The sequence below is a fragment of the Mus musculus genome, chromosome 13 (assembly GCF_000001635.26).
Source record: "Mus musculus strain C57BL/6J chromosome 13, GRCm38.p6 C57BL/6J".
Taxonomy (NCBI): domain Eukaryota; kingdom Metazoa; phylum Chordata; class Mammalia; order Rodentia; family Muridae; genus Mus; species Mus musculus.
In genome coordinates, this window is record NC_000079.6 from 97,073,391 (window position 1) to 97,092,298 (window position 18,908).

Sequence of the window (18,908 nt, forward strand, 5' to 3'; positions counted from 1 at the left end):
AAGGGAGATGAAATATCTCCTTTCACTCGAAATCAAACAGATTCATACTTTTACATTGAGCTTGTTAGTCTGTCGGGTGGCGTAGTTCTTAAACTTGGGGCAGTTTGTGTTTAATTGAGGAGTCTGGAAGTGATGGAGTGTGCTTTTTTTTTTTTTTTTTTTTTTTTTTTTTTTTTTCATGAAGGTTGCTTAAGATTTTCAGTGCTATGTTGTCAGTGACAGAGAAATCAAAATGGGATGTTTCTCCTTAAGCTTTCAAGCCTGTGTGTGTACTGTCAAGTCAGCTGCCTAAAGAAATCAGAGTAGTTGTCTTTAAAGGGGCTTACAGTGTAAGGGAGCCAAGTATTCAGTCAGGTTGAAAAGTGTCTGTCAAGGACAGTGTGGTAAAAAGATTGTCGGGAAGGTAAGTGGTTCAGTGGATGTCCTGTCCTGTTCCCTCACAGTTCTCTCTCTCTCTCTCTCTCTCTCTCTCTCTCTCTCTCTCTCTCTGTGTGTGTGTGTGTGTGTGTGTGAGAGAGAGAGAGAGAGAGAGAGAGAGAGACAGATTATTTGGGTCAAGACAATGATCAGGTCACACACACCAATAGGCTCTACTACCCTGTTTCTTTAGCACTGAAGTTTATAAATTTTGTGTGCCTGCTGTAAAAAGGTATTTTGTCTTTCAAAGGCAGCATCACTGGGGTGTATGTAATTAATGAAGAGAGAGGTCAGGGAAAAGTCAAGAACCTGCTAAAACATCAGAAAATAACCTGAGTTTTAGCATTAGCATGTGCCTAACCTGTTCTTTGGGCTAGAGAGATTTAGGTTAGAATGCTATTTTGCTTAGCTTTAGACTGCAGCAAAGATAGCTTCCATTCATTAAGCAAAATTGGATGTCTCTCTTATGTTGTAGGAGATAAACTGGCCATTTCATTGAGAGGTCTGTAGTTTAATGAAGCATTTTGAATTAACACCTTAAAAATTTGGGGCTGGCGGGATGGCTCAGTGGTTAAGAGCACCGACTGCTCTTCCGAAGGTCCCGAGTTCAAATCCCAGCAACCACATGGTGGCTCACAACCATCCGTAACAAAATCTGATGCCCTCTTCTGGAGTATCTGAGGACAGCTACAGTGTACTTACATATAACAAATAAATAAATAAAATCTTAAAAAAAAAAACCAAACCTTAAAAATTCTTTAAAATATGAGTGTACATTTGTTTTTGAAAGTGAGTATTAGGAACAAATCAACTTAGTAAACATTTTTACAGAGTGCCAAGTTGCAAGTTACACTTTATTTGTGACTTTAGAAGTGTTAAAATAGTTTAATTTGGAAAATTCACCATAGTAAGTATTTGAAATGAGTGAGCCAGACGCTTGTCTGGGACAAAAAGACAAATTTGCTGTGATTGAGAAATTTGCTTTATGGATGGGACAGACATTTTAGTACTGTCCTATAAGTGGTGAAGTGGGCCATTCAGAAGGGGCCCGTTAACTCTGTATGAATGAGACCAGAGTGCTTTACAGAATAATAGTATGTCAGCTTGATCTTGAACAACACATGAGATTCTTCCAGATGGTTTTTGGTGATGCAGGGTGTGGGGAGGCATGCTCCCACCTAGTAGGGACCCCTGAAGATGGAAGGTGCAGAGGCGAGGGTTCCGTTGTTGCACTTTGATCAGATTCATCCCTCCTCGCCTCCTTGCATCCCCATCCTGCTGGTCCTCCAGACCTCCCTTCTACTACAGGGTCTTTTTTTTTTCTTTTTTCTTTTTTGAGACAGGGGTTTCAAAATGGGGGAAAAAATGAAAATTGGGGAAAAAGTATTGCTCTGGCAGGTAGTCAGTTGGGTCTGGTCCATAACAGAGCCAAGAGGAGTAAGAATAAAAATAATTGATTAAATTTGGGTGTTTGCAATGTTTTTGGTAGCTGGAAGAATCAAGATATTAATGGATTGATAAAGTCAGAGCCAAATTTAGACATTAATCAGAATGGAGGGAAAGTCAGTGAGTTTGACTTCTTATTGTATGTAAATATATAAAGCAATGGGCTGTACTAATAAGGAGTTCCACATACCCAATAACACACACACACCCACAATGCTTTTTAAAATTTAGGTTGGTTTCAGGTATAGCTGATGAGCTTATGCTGAGAACACACTGTCTGTCTTTTTCAATATGGTTTCACAATGAAGGCAAAGAGGCCTAAGGTTGAACTTGGACTTGGTTGTCCTCTGTTTTTCCGTTTCCGTAAAGTGCCCGTGTCTCCGGCCTCAGTCTCCTCGCCTGTGAAAGTGTAGTTGGTTAGTCACTTTACTGTGACAACCAGAGATGACTCAGACGCAAGGATCTGTGTTGGCTTGTTTCACCGGACGCAGTCCGTCATGGTGAGGAAGGTGTGCTGCTGTGGCTTGGGGTGTGAGAGCTGGTAATGATTCGCTTACTGTGGCACTTCAGAAGGGAGAGCAGGAGACTGGCAGCTGCCTAACCCTTCCAAAACAGTGCCACCCGCCGGGGACCAGAAGTCAGGTCCAAGCCATACAAATAATGACACACCTAGCTAAAAAATTCTGCTGCCGGCAGAATTACATGTGATGGCATACCTGAAGGAGACTAGGAGTGTTGCCATCCATGACATGAGGGTAATCCCAAGGGACCTTAGTCTCTCTCCTCCCCGTTGCGGTCTCCATAGCACATGTGGTTGAGGGACACTAACACAATAATTTCCTTTTGTTATCCACAAGTAATTTGTTTTTATTTTTTTATTGGTTTTTTTTTTTTTAAGATTTATTTATTATATCTAAGTACACTGCAGCTGTCTTCAGACACACCAAAAAAGTGCACCGGATCCTATTTCAGATGGTTGTTAGCCATCGTGTGGTTGCTGGGAATTGAACTAAGGATCCCAGGAAGAACAGTCAGTGCTCTTAACTGCTGAGCCATCTCTCCAGCCCAAGTTCATTCTTCTTTATGGCTGAATAATACCTCATTGTGTATATAGACCACATAGTCTTTACCCATTCCATTTGTCTGTAATTAGGCTATTTAAAGGGGTGTAATACATACGGATGTGTAGGTCTCTGGGTTCTGTTGACTTGGGTTCTGTTGGCTATCTACCCAGGAATTCCTGGTGTGGCAGGATGGTGTGATAGGTTCCTTTAGGTTATTTCCTTCAGGAATTCCCACCCTGGTTTCCGCTGTGGTGGCAGCAGAATGCTCCCTCTGCACTCCCACCTGCATTTGTTGTTTTCTTGGTGACTTTTTGGCTCCTGGAGTCTCGGTGTGCTTTTGTTTTGCATTTCCTTTATTGGTTTTATTTATTTATTTTTTAATTGTTTTTTTTGGGGGGGGGGAGGGGCTTTTCGAGACAGGGCTCTGTATAGCCCTGGCTGTCTGGTACTCACTCTGGACCAGGCTGGCCTCGAACTCAGAAATCTGCTTGCCTCTGCCTCCCAAGTGCTGGGATTAAAGACGTGTGTCACCACCACTGCCCGTGGTTTTATTTCTATTACTTACTTAGGCTCACAAGTAGAAAACAGCGAAATGCTAGGCTCATACTCTAATTCTGGCTTTTAGGAAGCTGAAGCAGGAGGATAGCTGTGAAATTCAGGCTGGCCTTGACTTCACAGTGAGTTTGGGTTGCAGAGTTGAGATTCTTTCTCAAAAAGAAAGGATAGGAAAAATAGCTAATGTCAGCAAACAGCATTGACATTTTAGATGTCCTGAATCTTGGCTTTGTATATGTAAGAGTATTTGCTGTTGATTTCTTTTCTCTTCTTTCTTTCTGTTTTTGTTTTTTGTTTCTGTTTTTTGAGACAGGGTTTTTCTGTATGTTGTTGATTTCAAACCATGAAAGTCGAGTTAAAGCTCGTCTGTGTGCTTCATGTGAACATCACTGTGGTTAGGAGCATGGACTGTTCTTTCTTTCTTTCTTTCTTTCTTTTTTTTTTTTCGAGACAGGGTTTCTCTGTGTAGCCCTGGCTGTCCTGGAGCTCACTTTGTAAATCAGGCTGGCCTCGAACTCAGAAATCCGCCTGCCTCTGCCTCCCGAGTGCTGGGATTAAAGGCATGCACCACCACCGCCTGGCGCATGGACTGTTCTTACAGGTTTCTTTCTTTCTTTCTTTTTTTTTTACAGGAAGGACTTTTTTTTTTTAAGATTTATTTATTTATTATATGTAAGTACACTGTAGCTGACTTCAGACACACCAGAAGAGGGCGTCAGATCTTATTACGTGTGGTTGTGAGCCACCATGTGGTTGCTGGGGTTTGAACTCTGGACCTTCAAAAGAGCAGTCAGACCCTTTGAGCCATCTTGCCAGCCCACCTTGCAGGTTTCTGTTACCCACTTCCAGTGACTCACAGCAACCTGTAATGCCAGCACAGGGAATTTAGTGTGTGTGCCTGTGCAGAAACATTGCCCTTCCACATCTCCTACTTCCAATGGCTCACAATGGCTTATAAGGCTAGCTCAGGGGTTCCAGTGTGTGTGTGCAGAAACTCCCACCTCCCTACTCACACTCAACAGAACTAAAAACAACACATTTTAAAAATTTTTACCTGGAAAATGCCTTTTCTGTACCTTTATCCTGTAAAAATGGGGGTGGGAGGATTTATAAAAGTATAGTGTAGTTAATAAAACAACCATTGATATGGAGTTAGAGTTTTATGTTCAATACTTCTTTTTGTTTTTGTTTAAGATTTTTTATTGTATATAAATACACTGTAGCTGTCTTCAGACACACCAGAAGAGGGCGTCAGATCTCATTACAGATGGTAGTGAGCCACCATGTGGTTGCTGGGATAACTTAACCCAAGCTAAAGTCATCTGAGCAGAGGGAACCTCAGTAAAGAAAATACCTGGCTGTTAGCAAACCTATAGGGCATTTTCTTAATGATCAGTGGGTGAAGGAGCCACCGCTGTGGGGGTGGTGCCATCCCTGGGCTGACTTCCTGGGGTCTATGAGAATGCACGTTGAGTAAGCAGAGGGGGCAAGCCAGTGTGTAGCATCCCTCCACGGCGTCTGCATCTGTTCCTGCCTTCAGATCCTCTCTCCCGGAGTTCCAGTCCTTACTTTCTTCAGTGACGAATTATGGATGCGGAAACAAGCCAGATAAACCCATTCCTCTCCAAGTTGCCTTTTCTTCCTGCAAAAGAACGTCCACTAGTGCTTCATTACAGCAATAGTAACTCTTTTTTTTTTTTTTTTTTTTTTTTGGTTTTTCGAGACAGGGTTTCTCTGTATAGCCCTAGCTGTCCTGGAACTCACTTTGTAGACCAGGCTGGCCTCGAACTCAGAAATCCACCTGCCTCTGCCTCCCAAGTGCTGGGATTAAAGGCGTGCGCCACCACGCCCGGCTCTAGCAATAGTAACTCTTAACTGGTACAGAAGTTGGCACCAGGGTAGCGGGTGTTGCTGTGACAAACCTGACCGTGTGTTTGGGGGGGCACTTTGGGCTAAAAAAGCCACTGAGTGTACAAAGCACAACGAGCTGTTCTGTGGGAGCTTGGAAGATAAGGATGTTGAGAGCAGTACAGAGGGTGAAGGCCGAGCTTGTGTAGTTTCAGAGGGAAATTTGTATGAAGTGAGTAACAAACTGCTCAAGTAAAGCCTTTGCCTTGCTGTAGCAGTAGTGAATGCTGGTCAGCTAGGGTTGAGTCAGAGAGACCAGCGGGCCGGAGAGATGGCTCAGTGGTTAAAAGCACTGACTGCTCTTCCAGAGGTCCTGAGTTCAATTCTCAGCACCCACATGGTGGCTCACAACCATCTGTAAAGGGGATCCGATGCCCTCTTCTGGTGTGTCTGAAGACAGTAACAGTATACTCACATGCATGAAATAAATAAATCTTTAAAAAGAGAGAGAGAGATAGACAGACAGACAGACAGACAGACCGACTGACCAGCATCATTGGGAAGTGTTACTCCAGGATCATCATCCGTGTTCCAGAGGAGACTAGGTTGTACCTTGTGCTGGCAGCAGAACTTAGTAGTGTAAGAGTCACCCAGGTACCCAGGTTTTGAAGGCATTAAAGGAATGTGGAGAACAGCACTGTTGCTCTTGCAGAGGACCTGGTTTCAGCTTCTAGCACCCACATGGTGGCTCACAACCATCTGTAACTTCAATTCCAGGGGATGCTCTCTTCTGATTTCTGCAGGCACAGGCATGTAAGTGACATACACACGTGCACACACACACACACACACACACACACACACACACACACACACACACATATGCTGGTAAACCCCACCCTCTCACACATATAGCTTGGTGTGGTTCATATTGAATATAGTATTACATAGTTCTCAGTTTAACTTTTCTCTTTTCTTTGGCAGTAGATGATTTAAAGATTATAATGTAATTTTAGCAAATCTGGGTTTTTTTTTTCCCTAGCTCTATTTTGAATAATTTACTAAGGAAGTAATTGGTAGGCATTTTATTTTGTCAGTTTTTAACTTCTACTTTAAAATATGTTGCCTTATTATTTTACTTTATTTTAGGGGTAGGGTGGACTTATGTAGCCCAGTAGTTACATAGCAGTGTCCTCCAGAATAGAAACAGTCTGTCCTTCACTGAAGCTCATTCAGAGAAGTCAACAACTCAAAATAGCCTCAAGAAGTTCCTGAAACCTATGGGATTCACCAGCCCCAACTTTCTACAAGTATATATAAACAGCAAAGACGGTTGTCCTCCCCCCCCCTTTTTTTTTTGTTTTTTGTTTTTTTGAGACAGGGTTTCTCTGTGTTGTTCTGGCTGTCCTGGAACTCACTCTGTAGATCAGGCTGGCCTCGAACTCTTTAGTGCTGGGATTAAAGGTGTGTGCCACCACACCCGGCTCATGGTTGTTCCTCTTAGACAAGACAAGCTACAGAGAAAACTGTTGAGACAAACCTGTCTGCTTGCAAGGAGCAGCCCCAAAAGAAGCAGGGACCAGCCAGGCAGCCTGAAAGTAGCCCAGACTAGCTAATTGCCGAGAAGAAACAGATCAGCTGAGCTCCTTGGAAGAGGACCAATAGAGCTACCTGGAAAGGAATCCTCCATCTGGTGAGCTGCCTGCAATCTGTGCAGTAGGCCCCAGGTTCCCAGCTTTTGTGAGCTGTCCCCTGCTGCAGGGCATTTTGGTGATGCTGCTGTCTTTGAGTCATTTGTGCCCCTTTATCTAACCCTGGTAAAACTCATGGGTTCACCAAATTGTACTGTGGCAGTATACATACTCTGGTCTGTAGTGGGCTCTCTATCTTGGGTGAGTAGGGGTGTGTGTTGTTTTTGTTGTGTTATGCTTGTATGTCACATAATATCCAAGGTAGCCTCCAACTTAGCCGTGTAACCGAGGATAACTTGGAACATCTGACTCTTGTTTGTACTAGTAACACGCTGAGGTTACAGATATGAGCCACCAAATCCACTTAAGCAATGCTAAAGATTGCATTCAGAGCTCTGTACCTGCTAGTCAAGTATTCTGCCAGCTGAGTTAGAACCTCTGGCTAAGGTGTTGTAACCTTTTAAAAATTCTGAATACAGTGTACAAAACAGAAAGCCTAAGGAAACTACAGTGCAAGGTTTAAAAAATTCACTTGTTAGGAATGATTAAGCAATGTGGTTATTATGGCCTTTAGTAACTGTATCACATTTAGGTACATTGTGGTCTGTGCCTGCCTGGCTCTGCCTGCCTCTGGGGTCATTTGAGAAACAAATGTGGTAATATGTTTAGGATGTTTATCACAATGTCTGGTACAATGTAAGTGACAAGTGCATTCTGAGCTTAAAAATAATTATAAATGAAAACTTGAGAACACAATCTAGACTTTTCTTTTTTCCCAGATTCTATTTCCCAGCAAGCTATAGTGTTTAAAGGAAAGTATAGTGTTTAAAGTAAGCAAGTATAGACAAGTTACTAATTAGAACAGACAACAGAAATCATTTAATTGGTCCTTAGTTTTTAATGTATATAAAAAATGGATTCTGCTTTTCTGAACTTTGAGCTTAGTAGGATAAATGAATAAGGAAAAATGAACCCCACTGCTATTAATTTACAGTCATCACAAGTCCCTGTATCTGTAGAGTCAACCTATCTCAGGTCTACAGTTAGAAACTCCTAACTGCTGCTACACTGATCATGCCCGGACCTTTTCTTACTATTCCCTAAACAAGACAGTTTAACAACCAGTTACATTTTCATTATTATAAATAACCCAGAGATGATTTAAAGTCTGCAGGAAGATCTGCATAGATGATCTCCCAATACTGTGGCATCTCATGCAAGAAACTTGAATCTCTAGATCTCTAGGCTGAGAATGAGTCCTGGAACCAATCTACCACATCCTGAAGGATAACTAGCTATGCACGAGATACTGACAACGTCCCTTCATCTTGTGTCTCTTCAGTTCTTCCAGTGAATCTACCCTGTATATAGCTGCTGGGTTAAACTGTCTTAAAACAGCTTTGAGTGCTTTCCCTGCTCAGAGTACTCAATGGCTTTCTGCTAATGTGTCCAATAAGGTCAAGGATTCTGTAATATAGTATTTGTGGAGGTTTCAATGGGAATGGCCCCATAGGCTCATAGATTTGAATGCTTGGTCTTTAGGGAGTGGCGCTGCTTGAGAGGGATTAGGAGGTGTGGGCTTGCTGGAGGAAGGATGTAGGAGGTGGAGCTGATGCTCTGATCAGGAATCTGCCTGTTGCCCCATCAGTTCTTGATTGATCAATAAAAATGCTAGCAGCCAGTGGCTGGGTGAAAGAGGTGAGACTTCCAGGTTCCTGCAGGCAGGCTAGCAGACACAGGAGGAGAAAAGAGGATTTGCCATGCTTCAGAGGGAAGGAGAGCCACCAGCCATGTGAGATCTGGGGTGGAATGACCATTGGCCACTTCCCTGACTGGGCCTTGGGGTAGCAGGTGGAAGATTAGAAACATAGCTAAGCTGAGGGCAGATTTAGGGTGCTGAGCAAGGAGAAGATAACTGGGCAACTAAGTTGGGGACAGAATTAGGAGGTGTTGAGCTGGGAGTGAAGAAGATAAGGGCATGTTAGCTGTGGGAGGCTTAGTGTCCAGCCGTTGAACTAAAAAGCTTATTAAAAATAAGTGTGTGTGTGTGTGTCTGTCTGTCTGTCTGTCTGTCTGTCTGTCTGTCTGTCTTTCATCCGTGGATCTGGGAGGTTCCTGGGCCGGTGCTAATCGTTCAAGAACCAATCAGGCAACAGGACCTTCAGCATTCACAGGCAGATCCCCATCAGAGCATCAGAACCACCCCTACACACTTCCTCCAGTAAGCCACACCTCCTAATCCATCTCAGGTGGTGCCACTCCCTAATGACCAAGCATTCCAATACGTGAAATATGTACACAGAGCGGGTGGTGTAGCAGAAGCTATACACTATAGAAGTGTGTCATTGGAGGTGGGCATTGGTTTTCGAAAGGTCAAGCCGGGCCAGTGACTTTCTCTTGCCTGCTGCCTTCAGATCCAGATATAGAACTGTAAACTACCATGTCTTCTGTGTGCTGCCATGTTCCCCACCATGAGGATAGTGAACCAACCTCAGAAACTGTAAGCCAGTCCCAGTTAAATGCTCTCTTTCTATAAGAGTTGCCATGGTCATGGTGTCTCTTCACAGCAGTCGAACACTGACTAAGACAGTGTTGACAGTCTGCTCTTGTCTGACCTGTTTACTTTCTGCATTTCTGCACTCAGTTGTCTTTATGTACCTTAGCTGCCTTGCTAAATCCAAGTACTCGCCTTTTTCTCTGCTTTCTGGCTTCTGTCTGGGTCTCTCCTTCTTGGTGCTTTCATTTATAGACTGTATTTTCAGGGATCATTTCTACAGTCCTTTAAACATGTTCACAAAGTCATTCATTGCTTAGATTGTTTCGAAGTTACATAGGAAATCTACCATCTGTTTTCTCTTCTGTGAACCTGCTGTGAGAAATGAGCGAATATTTTTTCTTAGGTAAATAAGCCCTTGTGTGTTTGCAAGGGGGCAGTAAGAGCAGATGTGTATGTAGGGCTGTTGCAGTGGTAGTGAGTTAATCTGCTCTAAAATCCCAGTGGGTGTGCCCACTCTTCTCACCCCAATGTTCTGGATTCCCAAAAGAAAGAAACACATACACAGCCTTGTATTTTAAATACCTTAAACAGCTCATGACTGGGCCACTCCGCAACTCCCTGTGGCTAACACACACTCCTCTCTGATATTCCTTAGTTAATACTTAACTAAATCTCTATATTTTTAATAACATCTATATGTTCTGTTTGTTTGTTTTTTGTTTTTTTTTTTCGAGACAGGGTTTCTCTGTATAGTCCTGGCTGTCCTGGAACTCACTCTGTAGACCAGGCTGGCCTCGAACTCAGAAATCCTCCTGTCTTTGCCTCCCGAGTGCTGGGATTAAAGGCATGCACCACCACTGCCTGGCTCCTTTTTTTTTTTTTTTTTTTTAAAGATTTATTATTTCATGTATGTGAGTATATCGTCACTGTCTTCAGACACACCAGAAGAGGGCATCTGATCTCATTATGAATGATTGTGAGTCACCATGTGACTGCTGGGATTTGAACTCAAGACCTTCAGAAAAGCACTGAGTGTTCTTTCCCATTGCAGATGGTTGTGTGAGCCACCATGTAGTTGCTAGGTATTGAACTCAGGACCTCTGGAAGAGCAGTCAGTGCTCTTAGACTGCAGAGCCATCTCTCCAGCTCCTAAATCAATATTTTATCTTTGCTGCTCTGGACCCTGCTGGGCAGCCCTCCTGGGCTTTCCCCCTGATCCCACATGTTGGCTGTCTCCCTCCTGCATCTTTCCAGCGTGGTCCGTCTCTAACATCCTTATCAGGGCAGACTCCCTTCTTTTTTGGTCCCTTACCAGGAATTCTAAAAGTCCCACCTCTGTCTCCCTGCCTACTGCCAGTAACTTACAGTCAAAAAACAACTAGAGACAGTTTTCCTTTAGTCCTCTGTGCGGGGCACTACAAACAGGTTTTTGGGTAACATAATTAGCATGAGAACACAAACCACTACATACTGTGACTCCAAAATGAAGACTGCAGAGGCCTGGACCGGGGAGGGAAATGCCCAGGCTGTGGTTCGGAGACTGTTGTGTTTCAAATATTTGTATAGAGTCGGAGTTCTTGGCTGTGCTCTTTAGATGTTGAGTAAGCTTTATATCACTGTGGCATAATGAGTTAATCAGCTTGAAAGGTTCTTAGTTCAGAGGCTTTTCAGTTTGTGCTGTTTAACTGTTGTCTTTGGGCCTGTGATGATGTAGTGCGTCATTGCTAGAGCAAAGCTGCCTACCTTTGGCAGTTGGGGCAAACAGAGAAAGTGGAGCTGGGGTCCCACTATTTCATTCCAGTATCCATGCTTCTGGTGATGGAGCTTCCTCCCACTAGAACCTGCCTCTTAAAGGTTCCACTGGTCCCACTGGTGCCACAGGCTACTTACCAAGCCTTTGAGCAATCATAGCCATTTAGCACAGGCTTTAGAGAGTGGGATTGTGGGATGGTGGTGATTGTAGTAGTCCATAGATAGGCCAACATGAAGCTCTGTGTTTTCTTTTTGTTTCTCTTGTGAACTAGATACATTCCTTTACATATAAAGCAAGGTTTGTGGCTCTGAATGAGACAAATGTCTGTGGTATTTTATGGTAAAGATAGTGGAAACACTAAGTGTATTGTTTGTATTTCTGTTACAGAAGTAGTCTTGGAGGCCATACTGCACCCCTATCGAATTTATAAATCCCATAAACGTCAGATGTGATTATATGATAAAGAAACCAGGTATAAAACCAAGTTCGAGATTTAATATTGAAGTGGACACTGTCTTATGGGATCCCTTTAAGTCCTTTCTCTGGGCTTGGTTCATTGCTTCTGTGAGCTTGTAAGCAGTGTTTGGTAATCTGTCATGGAGCACTGGAGTTGCTCGTGTCCTAGAGGCAAGGACGGTGGGTACTTAATAGAAAGAACAGCATGTATTTTAGTGGAAGCTTCAGTTACAGTTCATGTCTTTCTATATTTCAGGTCATTTATTAAGTTATTGTTAAACTTTGAAATGTATCAGGAGTATAAGAAGCTTTCTCTGTATCCTCTTCATAGTGCAGGGTGAGTAAGGAGGAATTACCAGCCACTCCCGCCACAGTCACATAATGCTTGCGTTCTGACTGTACGACATCTTATATTTCAGCCATGAGTCGGGTTTGCTTCCCCCAGGACCCCCGAGTTCCTTCCTCTCTGCCTTCTTTAGAGGTAGGATGGAGGCTGCCTGTTACCCATGCTTTGAAGAGAGGCTGAGCTACAGAGTGAATAAGCGCGTGGAGGAGGGAGTCTCTGAGTGCAGTTTGTGCTCTTCCCCAGGGTCCTTCTTCATCAGGACTCAGTATTGTTAACAAGACAGTGTGTGTTCTCAGACTTTTGTGTATACATTTGTACTGATACTATTCATAATTTTTGCAATACATATGAAGTAGGCTTTTAAAAAGGAATTTGGCATTTTTTTGGTGTTAATTTTTTCTGTATTAAAAACTGTTCATCCGGACATGGTGGTGCACGCTTTTAATCCCAGCACTTAGGAGGCAGAGGCAGGTGGATTTCTGAGTTCAAGGCCAGCCTGGTCTACAAAGTGAGTTCCAGGACAGCCAGGGCTACACAGAGAAACCCTGACTCGAACCCCCCTCCCCCCCAAAAAAAACCAATTCTCTTCATGTTCTTTGCCAATGTTTATGCATTTTAGCTTTAAAAATACTTTGTATTAGTTGGTTAGCCCCTGTGGATTATGGGCACACTGGTTATAATTTACCTGTGACTTTTCTTTTTTGTTTGGTTTTCTTTTCTTTTTTTTTTTTTTTTTTTGAGACAGGGTTTCTCTGTGTAGCCCTGGCTGTCCTGGAACTCACTCTGTACACCAGGCTGGCCTTGAACTCAGAAATCCGCCTGCCTCTGCCTCCCAAGTGCTGGGATTAAAGGCCTGCGCCCCCACTGCCCGGCACCTGTGACTCTTCTGTTTTTAGATATGTTTTTAGTATTTTGACTTAGAGTGTTAGTGTTGCCCAGGCTAGCCTCAAGGCCCTGAGCTCAAGGGATCCTGATCACAGGCAGCCAGCACCCCCCCCCCCCCCCCCCGCCCCGCCCCGCCCCGAGCCGAGCCGGGACAGATGCAAGCTTTTATCATGCTCAGCAGCTAGTCTGTTCACTTCTGCCCCAACGGAGGCCCTTCTTTTTATGCTCTATAGCTTCAGTATTTGCCTAAGGTCACACAGCTGAATTCAGTCAGTTTGGCTCCTGGGCACATAGCATTAGCCAGTGTAGCCACATAGCATACAAAATACCAGTTCTTTCATGTTTAAATCATTTTTCCCCCCAAGAATTTTTCTGGACATGAAGAGAGAATTAAACCTTTAGTTAGAATATTTCTAAAAATACTTTTGCGAAGAGTATTTATATTTAAGACTTTCCTGATAGATACTCTTAGGGTCCCCAACATTATCTGTGTTTTTAGAAATGTTCGCCGCTGTCATCAAAAGAGCAGACATTGACTAGAGTCAGTTACCTCTGCTGCTTACTAGTTGTATGCCCTTGAAAAGGAAATTGTGTTTTTACTTTATCTGTCAAATGAATGTATGATATGTACTATAGGGTTTGCAATACAAATATTGGAGGGAGCAGGTATAAATCTTATTTAAGATCTTAACCATCAGGCTGGAGAGATGCATCGCTCAGCAGTTAAGGGCACTGACTGCTCTTCCAGAGGTCATGAGTTCAAATCCCAGCAACCACATGGTGGCTCACAACCATCTGTAATGGGGTCTGATGCCCTCTTCTGGTGTGTCTGAAGACAGCTACAGTGTACTCATAAATGAAATAAATAAATCTTTAAAAATAAACCCTTAACCATCCACCTACAAACTCAGAGGTGGGCCTTACCCAACTGTAAGCAAATCTTTTACAGGGACTAGAAAGGGCTTGCTGAGCACTGCCGAGGACCACGTAGTTTTGGGTAGTAGTAGCTTTTCAGTTATTTCATTATTGGCACACTCAACTTCTTGGCTCTCAGAGGAAGGTGAGTGTTTGGGTACGTCTAGGGCATCTAGGACTTAGGGCCTGTGGAGGACATGGGGAGAAGAAAAAGTTAAGGCAAAGATGGGTTGAGGTGGCGTAGAGCAGAGCTTGTGTTGGTTAGGGAACGAAATCAGGGAGACAAGGGAGGAAACACTCATGGCTAGAAACTGGCGTTGTGTGTGAGGTTGAGAGAGCATTACTGAGCGCTGCCTAGAAACCTCAGGTGACCTTGAGGAAGAAACCATGTGAGTCAGGGCAGGGTCATGACTTGGATGGGTTGAGATAATTGTTTCTCTGAGAATTCTTTCACCTCAGATATGTTTGTACCTTGATTTGGGCTTCTCAGAAGCCCCCAATCAGTAGCAGAAGCCTGTGGAAATCCTGTAATAATTCTGGAACGAATATGAGATACACTTCTCAGTTTTTATGGTACGGTTGACTGGCAGTCAGCAACAGTAAGTAGAGGGAAAATTACACTGATAGATCTTTTTCCTGCTCTACTTTTTCATATTGCCTAAGAACCTTCATTCTGTCGTGTAGTTTTATAAATCTAGGGGATGGCCGGCCATGGTGGCACACACCTTTAATCCCAGTACTCGAGAGGCAGAGGCAGGTGGGTCTCTGAGTTTGAGGAGAGCCTGGACTACAGAATCGAATCCAGAACAGCCAGGGCTCCACAGAGAAAAACCCTGTTTCAGAAAAAAAATAAATAAAAAGAAAAAAAAATCCAAGAGAAGGGTGAAGTTACTGCCAGGCAGAGATAGAGCATCTTGGGCTGGCCTTGGGATTCTTTTGTGAGAGGTCTGCTTATGTTTCTGTACAGCTTGGCCAAGATTCTCCAGCTTAACATTTAATTTATGAATTAATTTGGACAATTTTTACACTTCATTGCCCATTCTATGTCCGGCTTTTGATGAGCTAGTTGGCTTACGGCCCCATTAAGCTTTCTCAGTCATGTAGAATCTGTTAAGGCCTTACATGGGCAGAGCCCAAAGTACTTGACAGGATTTGACCTGACAGCTTTAGAGTTACATAACAGAACAGAAGCTTAAAAACAAGAGGGAGAATCAAGGGGTTTATCATAGCATCCTCCCTCCCCCAAACCTCTCACCTTCCTCATTTTTGTAAGGTGGGGGCAGAGCCGTTATAATGCCAGTAGTTTATGTAGCCCTAAGTCATCCACTAAGATTTTTCTGGTTCTCAGAATTTAGAGGTTTGAAAGGTCTTTAGGATTAGCCTTTCCAGTTGCATCGAATTACTAATGCCGTTGTAGTTGTAGAAGCCTGAAGACGGTAAGTAACTTGTGTATGACTGTGAAGGTAGTGGTAGGGCTGACCCAGGGTCACAGGGTTCCAATTCCAGTGTTCTTTCTAATGTAGAATAGAATATTAAATTATGAAATAGTTAAAACTTAATGAAACATTTAACTGAAAAAATACTGATGTGTGAATTTGCATATTAAATACAAATAATTATAATGGAAAGTGTATTTTTGTTGCCTGAGCCCTTATTTTTTTGTGCTTCATTAGTGGTGTGGTACTGGTCAAGTTTCTTAAATTGTGACTCTCTTCACCACTAAAATGATGTCAAGCTGTACCTTAGAGATTTAGGAGAACTTTGAAATGATGCTCATATGAACATTGAAATTATGACAGCTATAAATGTGTTAAATGTAAGACTATCTTAAAGTAGGAAACACATCTCAGGGTTTCCGAAGTTTAGTATCATTGAGAGTGGCTAATAAGAAAAGTCATGGTTGTGAGAACAGACTTGGAGACACAGGAGAGCTATAGGAGGTGGGTGGATCTGTGTGTGATTAGGCCTTAGAGTTAAAGAATTTGTTTTTCACATTAATACCAGTGATGGGTTTAATTGTTATTATGTCTTAAGAGGTAGAGAGTTATTATAGGTTTTTTTTTTTAAGATTTATTTATTCATTATATGTAAGTACACTATAGCTGTCTTCAGACACTCCAGAAGAGGGCGTCAGATCTAGTTACAGATGGTTGTGAGCCACCATGTGGTTGCTGGGATTTGAACTCAGGCCCTTCGGAAGAGCAGTCAGTGCTGTTAACCTCTGAGCCATCTCACCAGCCCCCTATTTTAGTTTTTTTATATTAAAACTTGGATTTAGTTGTAAAACTGTTCATAAGTTGTAGTTTATAGTATTTTCCCTGGTGCTTTTGTGCTTGTGAATTTGAGAACATCTAAATTGCCAAACTTGAGAAACAGGATTGTTTTTTATGTTAATAGTACACAGGTAAAGGAATAACATTTGACAACCAACGCAAACCTTGGAGTTATGTTTTCACTGAGAAGTCTTACTCTGAAGATGTTTAAGAGTGAAGCAGAATGAGTTTTCATAGGTCGGTCTATTCCATCACCAAAGGAGAGTCCCTGTGCACAACCCATAACATCCAGCCCTTGTTGTCTCCTCTTCCTCCTCGTGCTCCCTTCGCTGCCGCTGCTGTCCCCTTCCTCCCCACAGCCAGCCCAAGGCCTCTCCCGTGGCTTTATATGCAGCGTAAGGTGTTTCCCTAGTTTTTTTATTTTTTAACATCTTAAGTTTATGACACACAGCCGGCATCCCCTAGATTTATAAAACTACAGACAGAATGAAGGTACTTAGGCAATATGAAAAAGTAGAGCAGAAAAAAGATCTATCAGTGTAATTTTCCCTCTACTTACTGTTGCTGACTGCCAGTCAACTGGACCATAACATTATGAGGTATATCTTGTATACCACAACATTCATCCATTGTAAGTGTACATAATATAGTAACTTTTGTTTGGGAGTGTGCATGCAGAAGTTTTGCTTTGATTTATTTTTTTAAAACAGGTTTGTATGTTGTTTATTAGCTGGACTAAATTTTTATGTTTTTATTTCTTGGGTTTGATTTTTTTTTTTTACAGTTAATTTGATTTTTAAAATATAGATTAAATTGTGGGCTTAACATTTATCTGTAGAACATCTTTGTCATTCCAGAAGGTTTCTTTGTTTTTTGTTTGTTTGGTTGGTTTGTTTTTGTTTTTTGAGACAAGGTTTCTTGACTTTCCTAAAAGTAGCTCTGTAGACCAGGCTGGCCTTAAACTCAGAGATCTGCTTGCTTCTGCCTCCCAAGTGCCTAGATTAATGGTGTGTGCCTGGCCCCATGTATTTTTAAAATTAAACAAATATATATTTATTTATTTCATGTGTGTATGCATTTTCTCATTTATATGTGTGTACTACATGTGTATCTGTTGCCAGTGGAGGTTAGAAAAGGGCATTGGATCTCCTGGGACTGGAGAGATAGATGGTTGTGAGCTACCATATGGATGCTAGAAAACTGAACCCAAGTCCACTAAGAGCTAAAGGGACTCTGGCCATTTTGAGTGTGACAAGCATGGCTCTGGAAGGACTTTCATTTCTCTCCCATTCCCTCTCCCTTGCTAAAAATCCTTAGTTACATTCCTAAACTAGCCCCAAGGTCTATTTGATTTGACCACTTCCTCTTCTTGAAGCTGACTACCAAGATCCAGCTATCAAAGTATTGTAGTCCAGCAGTCAAAAGCTTTGGCTCACATAAGTAACATGCCCTGTTAATATTAAACACCTCATCCTAATATGGGGTTTCCCCTTGTACTTTTTAAGCCACCATTTTCCTATGTGCCGTGTCTGTTTTCTTCTCTCCAGATGCAACCCTTTGTTCCCTCTTGGACTCGTACCCCTCCTTCTCCCTTGTTTCTTTATCCTTCTCCCTCTATCTCTTGTGTGTCTTTTATCCCTGTCCTCCGACCCTCTGCTCTGCACCCTCTGCTCTGCGGCAACTACGTCTCCTTTGTTCTGAGAACTTGGTCTTGGGGGGGAACGAGGATTTTTTTTTTTTAAACAAAAGCAACAAGTGTTCTTAACTGCTGAGCCATCTCTAGCCCCACCCGTATTTTATAGTGACTTTTATGTTGAGGGCTATGTAAAGGGTATATTTATACATACAATTTGATGTATGTGAGCATTTGTGTATGTCTTACAACTATATAAACGTTTATGAAGTACCCATGAATGTTTCATTGCCTATTTTTTGTTGTTGCTTTGAGACAAGGTATCTTATGTTATAGGCTTGGCTGGCCTGGAACTCTGTGGTTCAGGATACTCATAAACTCCAACCAGTTCCCAGCCTCAGTCTCAAGTGCTTGGATTACACATGAGCCACCATATCTGGCTTTATTGCCTGTTTTGAATGTAGATGACTTAATACTAGAAAGTTTTTGGCATAAGTGCCTAAATCAACAGACTATAAAGCTATCTATCTTGACAAAGTGAAATAGAAGGCGAATAGTAAAATACAGTAGGTTCCTTTGTTTTGGGGGTTTGTTATCTAGGAAGAAAAGAAGGCATCCGTTCTAAGCATGTTGTTCCGTGTCTGTTAGAGAATGGCATTCCCTGTGGATTTGCTGGATAACTGCACGCATGAGGAATTGGAAAACTCTTCTGAGGATTACCTCTCCAGCCTAAGGTGTGGGGACCCTGAACATCCAGAGTGCTTTTCTAGTCTCAACATTACGGTAAGCATTCCATACGTAAGACTTTTACCATCTGTCCAGTTCCACATGAAATTAGTAATTACCAGAAATCTACAAGTAAAATGTGTTAATATCAACTAAGCAATATTAACAAATTGAATGGCAAATCAGGGTTTTGGGGTATGTGTGTGTGTCCATGCGTATGAACGTATGCATTGTTGCGTGTGGGGTGTGTATGTGCGTGTGCGCATGCGTATGAACGAATGCATTGTTGCGTGTGGGGGGTGTGTGTGTGTGTCCATGCGTATGAGCGCATGCATTGTTGCATGTGGGGGTGTGTCCATGCATATGAACGTATGCATTGTTGAATGTGGGGTGTGTGTGTGCA

General features: G+C 42.6%; 1 protein-coding gene across 8 annotated transcripts in view; it reads left to right on the forward strand.

Annotated features, from left to right (window-relative positions):
* Fam169a (family with sequence similarity 169, member A) overlaps positions 1-18,908 on the forward strand; it is a 63,007-nt gene that overhangs the window by 6,104 nt on the left and 37,995 nt on the right. For all 8 annotated transcript variants that reach the window (NM_001146045.1, XM_030247298.1, XM_030247296.1 and 5 more), the window contains exon 2: positions 18,428-18,562. In NM_001146045.1, coding sequence (NP_001139517.1) covers positions 18,431-18,562 — 132 coding nt within the window. In that variant the 5' untranslated portion in view covers positions 18,428-18,430. The remainder of the gene's footprint in view (positions 1-18,427; positions 18,563-18,908) is intronic.